The sequence below is a fragment of the Dictyostelium purpureum genome, assembly GCF_000190715.1.
Source record: "Dictyostelium purpureum unplaced genomic scaffold DICPUscaffold_71, whole genome shotgun sequence".
Taxonomy (NCBI): domain Eukaryota; phylum Evosea; class Eumycetozoa; order Dictyosteliales; family Dictyosteliaceae; genus Dictyostelium; species Dictyostelium purpureum.
Genome location: NW_003519408.1, coordinates 87,381 through 97,506, shown reverse-complemented (window position 1 = coordinate 97,506; position 10,126 = coordinate 87,381). Strand labels below are relative to the sequence as shown.

At 20.7% G+C, this 10,126-nt stretch overlaps 3 protein-coding genes across 3 annotated transcripts; 2 read left to right on the top strand and 1 right to left on the bottom strand.

Annotated features, from left to right (window-relative positions):
* Window positions 1-842: 842 nt before the first annotated feature.
* On the top strand, window positions 843-1,255 carry DICPUDRAFT_94183 (uncharacterized protein). The gene is made up of 2 exons (XM_003286455.1): window positions 843-889; window positions 956-1,255. Exons 1-2 carry the CDS (start codon window positions 878-880, stop codon window positions 1,151-1,153), a joined length of 210 nt encoding a protein of 69 aa, XP_003286503.1. The 5' UTR covers window positions 843-877; the 3' UTR covers window positions 1,154-1,255.
* Window positions 1,256-2,432: 1,177 nt separating this feature from the next.
* On the top strand, window positions 2,433-3,288 carry DICPUDRAFT_77381 (uncharacterized protein; the record flags this gene model as incomplete). The annotated part of the gene is made up of 3 exons (XM_003286454.1): window positions 2,433-2,468; window positions 2,604-2,675; window positions 2,749-3,288. The coding sequence occupies 3 exons, from the start codon at window positions 2,433-2,435 to the stop codon at window positions 3,286-3,288; spliced, it is 648 nt and encodes a 215-aa protein (XP_003286502.1).
* A 2,214-nt stretch (window positions 3,289-5,502) lies between these two features.
* On the bottom strand, window positions 5,503-9,235 carry DICPUDRAFT_150484 (uncharacterized protein; the record flags this gene model as incomplete). Its single annotated transcript, XM_003286434.1, has 3 exons — window positions 5,503-6,716; window positions 7,920-7,953; window positions 8,252-9,235. The coding sequence occupies 3 exons, from the start codon at window positions 9,233-9,235 to the stop codon at window positions 5,503-5,505; spliced, it is 2,232 nt and encodes a 743-aa protein (XP_003286482.1).
* Between the last annotated feature and the right edge of the window lie 891 nt (window positions 9,236-10,126).

The window sequence follows — 10,126 nt, the reverse complement described above, 5'->3', positions numbered from 1 at the left end:
TAAATATTTATGGGGGTCCAATAATTTTTTTGGGAAGGGTTATTTGGGAAAACCGGTTATTTTTAAAAGAAAAAAAAAAAAAAAAAAAAATTTAAATTAAAAATTAAAATTAAAATTAAATAAAAATATATTTTTTCAATATCACTCACACTCCGTTATATATTAAATAAATAAATAAATAAATAAATAAATAAATAAATAAATAAATAAATAAATAAATAAATAAATAAATATATAAATAAATATATAAATAAATACTGATAATAACATTAACAGTTATATTGTGTGTTAAAAACACCCACACACAAAAAACAAACTCAATTAAATTTTCACACATTTATTCACACTATTATCAATTTGATTATTGATGTTATTATATAGTAGTATTTGTACAACAATAACAGATTTAACTATAGTTATAATGTAAAATAAAAAAATATAAATAAAAAAAAATAAATAAATAAATGTTTCTATTATGATGATATATAATAGTTAAGATATATTGGGTGGCATTATAAATGGTATAATAATGATTATCTATATAATTGTAAAAACTCAAAAAAGCAGCTTTAATATACACAAAATCAAAAATAACAACAGTAAAAAAAAAAGGGAAAAGAATGAAAAAAAAAGTTTTCCTTTAAATATACCACGCACCAACAAATTGTTTTACATCAAATAGAAAGATAATGATTAAAAATAATAATAATATTGGTTTATAATTAATTTAGTTTAACTTAATTTCATAATTATTATTGTTTTTATTATTATTTTTTTATTTTTTTATTTTTATTTTTATTTTTATTTTTATTTTTTCATTATATAAATACTTTTAGGCTATAGATTTATTTTGCAATAACTATAATTCAAATTAAAAATGGATAAAGAAGTAAGTCGAATCATAATTTTTACTTTTACATTCAATATTAATCTTTTTTTATTTATTTTTTAATAGATCCCATCATTAAAGGAAGTATTGGAATTAAGTTTCCCAGGCTTCGATTATATTTTAAAAGCACGAGCCAAATACTACGAAAATATAAGAAAAGATAATCTTTATTCAAATTTTGATTATTCACTTCAAATGATTCACTCAAACAATATCATTTGTAATAATGATGTTATTTCACTTTTTCTATCTTTATTCCCATAACTACTAATAGCATTCAGTCAATATCAATTCACAAATAATAGTAATAACAATTATACAGGTTCAGCAATCAAATAAATAAAATAACTTTTTTTTATTTTTTTTATTTTTTTTTTATTTTTTTATTTTATTTTTTTTAAAAGTGTTTGAAAAATTATTTTTATTTTAACACAAATAAATAGGTTTTTTAAAACTATATTTTTAAATTATTTATTTTATATTTTTATTATTTATATTGTATAAAAATAAATAAAATATAAATAATTTTTTTTTTTTTAAAGAAATAAATAACTTATTCAAATAACTAGAATATGTATTTATTTATTAATTTATGTATTTATTTGTATTTATTTATTTATATTTATATGTATATTAATTTTTATTAATTTTTTATTAAATAATTAATAAATACAGATAAATACAAATAATATAAATTATATATATTTGTTTTTTTTTTTTTTTATTAGAAGGAGCAGTTTGAGGTTATGTTCACCCTTTGATCTAATTTTTTCCTGGCATTGCCTAATAGATATAAATACTTTGAAAAAGAGATAAATATTTCTTGGAAGAGGGAAACCCAACCATTTCCAAAATTTTTTTTTTTTTTTAATTTTTTTTTTTTTTAATTTTTTTCATCAATATTTTTTTTATTTTTATTTTTTTATTATGATTGATCATTCATGTAATTGGTCAATTGTGGTAACAAAATGCAGATATAAATATATATAGAAACAAAAAATGAAAAAAAAATTAAAAAAAAAAAAAAAATAAAACAAATGGTAAATTTAGATCAAAACTTAAAAATTTTGTTAATTTTAAAAAACTTAAAATTGGTTTTTTTTTTTTTAAAGCTGTTTTTTAATCCCTCCCTCCCTATATCTCAGGTTTTACCCCAATTCCCACAATACTATAAATAAATAAATATATTATTTAAAAAATTAAATGGGGTTAACAAATTATATTGTTGTTTTTTTATTTTTTATTTTTTTTTATAATTTTCAATAAATTGCAACAATTTTTTTTTTTTTAATCAATCATTATTCAAACCCAAAACATATATACAATTAATACAACAATAAAAAACAGTATGTATTTATTATATTATTACAATGCAATTCAAAAAATAATTTAAATTGCAATTCAGTATTAATTTAATTAAAAAATATTAATTTTTTTATTTTTTTTTTTTAATAAATTTTTTTTATTTATTTTTCATTTTTTTTTTTATTATCATTTAAGTTTTAATTTCTAATAGATCATAGAAAATATTTTTTAAAGAAAAATGTCATATTACCAAAACAGCTTTAATTTAACAAAGGTAATTATATTTAAAAAAATAAATTTTTTTTTTTTTTTTTCCTATTTTTTTATTTTTTTTTTTAAATCTATTTTTTTTTATCCAGAAAAATTTTGACCTTTTATTTTTTATTTTTTTTTTGTATATAAAAAATAGAGTTTCAAAAATAATAATAATCAAAATGTTTGTAAATACTTTTTCAACCATTTTGAAAACTCTTCACCAAATGTAGTTATTTCTTTGTTTTTTTGTTTTATTAAATATTTACCAACTTAATATTAACTTTAAAACTTTTTTATAGAATTTTAATCAATTTGAGAAGTTACCATCACAATCAACATATTTACCACAATCGCCACAATTACAACAACTACAATCGCCACAATCAAATTTTATTGATGAGTTCCAATCTTTGCAAATGACATTTCTGATGCCACCACCTAAAGTTGGCCCATTAGTCAATGAGGGATTCAAATCCATGATAAGTGACTTTAAACTTTCAGGAACTAAAAGAAAAAAGGGATCAAAGCAAACCAAAATAAATTCCCAACCAAAAGCAAAATTAACTGAATCAAAAAGAAAAGTTGGTAGACCAAAGGCCATCAGACCAGCAGACCAGCTTTGTAATTTTTGCCATAAAGTTGTTGCTGGGGTATGGAGAAAAGCAAGATATCCTAATTCTGATGGAGTCTACCCACAGGTTTGCAACGCATGTGGCCTCCGCGATATAAAAGATTCCCGAGTAGTTAATAGACTAATTAGAAAATTCCAAAAAAATCCACCACCCAAACGTACTCTCAAGCATAAAAAATCCACCACCCAAAAGTACTCTCAAGCATAAAAAATGAAAGTTTATATCCTAACTTTAAAATATAATCATAAATCATTTTTTAAAATAATAACTAAAATTTTGTATATTCTCCATTTTTTTTTTAAATAAAAAATATATCTTTCTCTTTTTTTTTATAACTTTTTATTTTTTTTTTTATTTTTTCATTTTTCAAATATTTTTATTTTCTTTTTTTTTAAAAAAAATAAAATAGATTATAGAAAATAATATAGAAAAAATTTATATAAATATAAAAAGGAATCAATTATTAGAGTATAACATAATTATTATTACAGATATTCAGTTTAAAAACAGTTGAGGCACTTTAGGACATCTTTTTACATTAAATAAAGTTAATTATAATAAAAACAAATAATATAATAAAATGATAAAATAATAAATAAAAAATAAATAAAAAAAAGAATTAAAAAAAGAAGATATAATTAAAGAAAACTAAGCTTTTGACGGAATCCGTCAGTTTATTATTTTTTTAATTTAAAAATAAAGCATATTTATTGGCAGGATATAAACCTTAACAAAATATATTTGGTATATATTCATGTCATAATATTCACAAATTCAACATTACTTTGGAAACACTTTATTTACAATAATTCATACCATTGACCAATTAAAAGTAAATATTCTAAAACACCAAGTTTTTAATCACCCTCATCATATAAAACTGTAGCTTCAACCCCAATTAATAATAAGGATAAACAAATAATAACAATAATAAATAATAAATAATAAATAATAATAATAAAACATAAAATAAATGATATAATAAACAGATAGTAAATATAGTTTTTAGAGTAATTAAAATTTATAAATAGAGGTTCTTCAAATCGGTGTAGGTACCAAAAAATATTTAATTAACAGGAATCCATCATACTCTATACAATTGGGCCATAGCAAAGAATAGTTGAAGAGCGAAGTTGTTTGATGCTTTATATCAAATATAGGTTTAAATGCCGACAATAAAAGTTTAGATCAAATAGTGATAAAGTAATAACATTAATGTTATACCAACACTAGTAATGATAATAATATTACTAACAAAAACAATGAAAACAATAAATAATTAAATAAATATCTTAAAAACTTTAATAAAATAAAACTTTTAACCCTTATTTCTATCTAATTAGATTTTAATAAATTAATCTATCATCAAAATATGAATTGATTTTTTTTATTCCTTTGGTTTTTTTTTTTTTTATATTTTTTAAAAAAGAATGTTTTTATTTATTTTATTTTTTATATATTTATTTACATTATTATTATTATTATTAAAATGAGGATTATGATTTACTACAATCTTTATGCAAACGGACTCTATGACACACATTATAGACACCAGGATCATTATAAAAACCTTTAAAATATAAAGGGTTGATATGCACAAATAAAACAATTTTTTCTTGATCCTTCTTTTAATATGTAATTCGTAATTACTTTTATGTAAATATTCCATATTTCTTTCTTTTAAAATAAAATTGCAGAAGAACAACAATTAAATAATAATATATAAAATATATCACAAAATACAACCTTTGTACATTTGTTCTTTGATCATTTCGTTGTGGATTGATAAAAATTTGATTTTTAAACTATTTTTTTAATATAGGCATAAATATATACCTAATGAGCTTGAAAAGCATTTTTGTTGAATTTAAAATTTGTATAACCATATTACTCTTGGATTCCCTTTGAAACTCTAATTCTTTTTCTTTAAAATTGGTTCAGGAATATTTGCTAAAAGATAAAAGGTTTTATCTTTTTTACACTTAAAAACTATATCAATAATTAAAATAATGATAAATCAAAAACAACCTAAATGAACCTTATAATAATAGTAGTAATACTTTAATAAATAGATCCACTCATTATAATAGGAGTCAATTGAGTTATTATTGATTTTAAAATTATTTGTATTATTATTATTATATTTATTTATATTATGGAATAATAAAAAATATGTTATAAAAAAAAAATTTTAATTATTTTATAATATTTTTTTAAAAATTTAAAATATAAAAAATAAAATTTTTTTCAATTATTATAAAATAATTAAAATTTTTTAAAAAATCCACTTTTTATTATTTTAAAAAAAAAAGAAGAATCACGTTCTGACACTTTGGTCATAAAAGAAATAAAAAAACAAATAAATGAATTGTTTTAAATATTTTAAAAGCAACAATAGCCTTTTATTTATAAATAAATTTTTTAAAAATCTAGTTTTTTTCTTAATGCATATACATTATGTATTAAAACAAAAACTATTGTAAAGAAACCAAGAACGATTATAAGCGGATAAATAATATTTACAGTCATTGCATCAGAGTCATGTGGAACTGTGTATTCAATATCATAGGTGATTTGGGTTTGATTTGTGAGCCAATCATCAAAATACAAATATAGTGTACCATTACCAATACCCAATGGGATCGATACGTTTATGAGATCTTTGTTTGGGCCAGAAATATAAAAGTCGCAGGGGTAGATGTGAAATGGATTCTGGAATCTTGCATTGATGATGGATTTAATTAAAGTGGGTTCGTTATTGGCAGGAGCAACCTTTTCAATCTCGTTAAAATATTGACCTCTATAGACCATAAAGCCACCATTTGTTTTTAGCGATGATAATTCCTTTTCAAATTTTATAATTTTACTGATTATAAAATAGTTTCTACCTTCAACACCATTGATAATAATTGATATTCTTCCTCTATGGTCATACCAGTCTGGAACAGAGAATGTTATTTCTTCATTGGACAGGGCTTTACATGTAATATTATTATTGTTGAAATCCAAAAACACTATACTGCAATTGGTATTGGCTCCACCAAAGTTATAACCTTTGAAAGTAATATCTTTTGTTGCCATGTCTATTTTTTGATCATTAACTATTGCGGAACCGTATTCGAAATCAATCACTTCTTGAACTCCGTTAATTGTTGCAAACATTGTTTTTTTCCCATTTCCTGGACTAATTTTACATTGGATGGTTCTATTTGCACCATTAACTGCGCAGCTTTTATCTGATATGGTTGCATTTTGGCCATCTGAATTTATTATTACATTTGAAATTGTTTTTAATGGAGCTGAATCGTTACAAAGATAATACTTTCTAAACTCTAACACTGAACCGTTATTTGTAAATGGAAATTGTGATTGAATATAGACTTGAGGTAGGGTAATATTTGCAATGTTTGATGAACCACTGGTTGAATTTACTTGTACAAAAATTCTTCCACAAAATTTATCTGGTAATTCATACTTTAATAAAGTATCAGTTTTTAATTTATAAAATTTTTTGCTTTGTGGTTTATCATTAATAACCAAATAGAACTTTCCTCCCGAAACCATATTATCACCTTCTATATCTAAAATTGTGTCTTTAATAGATAGTTTAGTGATAATGGGTCCTTCTGATTTTACTTTAATAATAAATAAAATTAAAGATATAAATAGAATTATTTTTAATTTCATTTTTTATATATTACTTTATATTTATATTTATATTTATATTTATATTTATATTTATATTTATATTTATATTTATATTTATATTTATATTTATATTTATATTTATATTTATTTTATTTTATTTTATTGTACAATTTACTATTATTATTTTTAAAACTATATAAAAAATATTTTGATTTAAAATATTATTATTAAAAAATATATATTGAAAAAAAAATATTTACAAAATATAAACAAATTTTTTATGTGAAGGGTTTTAAACAACAACACTATTTATAATATTGTTATTTATTTTTATTGTTATATTGTATGTTTAGTGATAATAAAGAGAACACAATAAAATTTTTGTTCAATATTGTCTGTTGCCACCTTATTTGTATTTTTTATAATTATTTTTATTTAAAATATTTAATATTTAATTCTCAAACCTAATCTCACACACATCATAACTTAATCTATTTTTTAAATAATGGTGTTCAATATATAATTTCTGAACCTAATAACCCCAATTATTAAAAAATTATATAATTGAAAATGTAAAAAAAAAAATTATAAAGTGATATTAGGGGGGTGGTGTGGCTAATTTTTATAAAAAAAAAAAAATGGGGTTTAATAATAGAACATAACCACTCACTGATTATGGTGTTTGATTGTGAAGTGTAAGAGGAGATTTGATTGAATTTTTTTTGTGCCATGTGGGTGTTCATGTGTGTGCATGTTATTCGAATTTTATATTTTTTTTTTGTTTTTTGATTTTTTTTTATATTATAATATGGAGAGTTTAAATAATAAAACTATATATATATATATATATATGTAGTGTAAAAATGAATAAAGTTTTATTTAAATAAGTTATGGGAAATAACATAAAATATACAGTTGAGTATGATTATGAATATTGTTGAACTGTCAATACATTGATAGATTGCTTTTGGGGTAAATATCGTTTGAGTTTTATTTCAATTGAGTAAAGGCTCACATCTACACCTGCTTTTGTTGAAGAAAGATAGGCACCAACATGATCTTTCAGAAAACCAAATTTAAATACCTAATATCCATCTGAGGCTGGTTCTGATATCGAATTGTTTACCATTAAGTGATCTGCTATATTATGAAACTGATAACTTTATTTAATATATCTATTGTAACTATACTATTTTCATTTATAATGATTTCAATATTGACCTTCTAATATTTTTTAAATTATAAAAGGTGATAAAAATATTTTATAAAAAAAATTATTTTAAATTTTTTTTATAAAAAATAATTTTATTTTTTTTTTTTTTTTTTTTATATTAAAATTATAAATATTTTTTAAAAAAAATCGAAATGTAATATTATCATTTTTTAATTTTTATTATTTGGATTTAATATATTTAATTAAATTTTATTTGTTTTATAAACTTTTATATTTAGATATATTTTTCTATTTTTTTAAACAATTATATATATTTTTTATTTATAAAAATAAATTTAATAAAGTTACTGAGAAAATTAAAACAACTGAAAAAACAGCTGATGGGAAACCTGATGAAACACTTTCCGATGAGGTGTAACTTTGAGATGAGGTTTCATTTTGGGATGCGGTTTTATTTTGGGATGAAGTTTCATTTTGGGATGCGGTTTCACTTTGGGATGAGGTTTCATCTTTGGATGCGGTTTTATCTTGGGATGCAGTTTCACTTTGGGATGAGGCTTCACTTTGGGATGAGGCTTCACTTTGGGATGAGTCTTCACTTTGGGATGAGTCTTCACTTTGGGATGCAGTTTCACTTTGGGATGAGTCTTCACTTTGGGATGAGGCTTCACTTTGGGATGCAGTTTCACTTTGGGATGAGGTTTCATCTTGGGATGAATTTTCATTTTGAGATGAAGTTTCATTTTGGGATGGAGATGGAGTTTCTTTTTCTCCACAGTAAAGGGTTACACCATTTAATTCAATATCTTTATTATTAGCCAAACATTTGAAATTTTCGACAGTTTTTGGTTCGTTTTCACAATTGTTGTTATTATAAATGGAGTATGAGTAACCTTCTAAAACCATATCGTCTTTTGAGATCTTAACATTTCCTAAACAATTTGAATTACAAGTATCAAGTTTAATATCTACTGTGCATTCTGAGTTAGTCTTGATAGAAAATGATTGATAGTCAACATAGGTAACTGGGGTTTGGCATTGAATAAGAACAGCACCAATTATACTTGGATTTTCTGTACATTCGAAAGAAGCATTTTCAAGTAAAGTTAAGCAACTAGTATCTTCTAAATCGTAAACCAATAGTGAATAGTCACCAATTAATGAATTATATACATATTTTAAATTTACATTGCATGTTTCAAACAATGTGCATTCTCCAATATTTAAAACACTTTGTTTGGAACAAGCATCGGTATCGAATTGGGTATATACTTGAGATGCTGCACTAAAACTTAAAAAAATGGTAAATAAAATTAAAATTATTAATTTCATTTTATATTTTATATATTTATGATTTATTATTTTACAATATAAATATTTATTTAGTAAAATAATTAATAGTTTTTTTTTAAAAAAAAAAAAAAATTAAATTCTAAAGAAAAAAGTATTCATTGGTTATTTTTTTGGTGATGTTTAAACAGATTTTCTCAAAACCAAATTTTTTTTTGAAAAAAATATTTTTTTTTAATTGTGGATATTTATTTTTCGGTTTGGTTTTGAGCTCGAAAATAATTCGCGATTTGATCGATAAATTGGACAAATAGTTTCGGTTAAAAATTTGCCTAAAAAAACACCAAAATAATTTTTTTAACTCATCGAAATTTTTTAAACTGTTAAATTTGACCCAATTTTTTTATTATTTATTATTTAAAACCATTTTTTATTACAAATAGAAAATTCAAAATAAAATATTTATAAATATAAAACAAAAAATTTATAGAAATAAAGTAGATTAGAAATTATCGTTTATCGTTTTTTGTATCATATGGTTGGATTTTTTTAAATATAATATTATCATAATTGAAGAGGTGTAAATATAAACACAGGTATAAATATAGCAACATAATAATATTATACTTATTATTAATATGGCTTTGTGAAGGTTTTTGAAAAAATATTATAATTAATAAAATTTATAAATGAAAAAATTTAAAAAAAAAAAGCCTAAAAACAAAAAAATTAAAAAAAATTAAAAAAAATTAAAAATAAAATTGTTTAAAAAAATAAAATTTTTTTTAAAAAATTAATAATTTATGATTTTGTATTTTAAAAAAATAATAAAAAGAATCCAATAATAATAACAATAGCAATAACAATAATAACAGTAACAAAAATAAAAAATATAATGAAAATGATATAAATAATATTGGTGTTGATACTCTT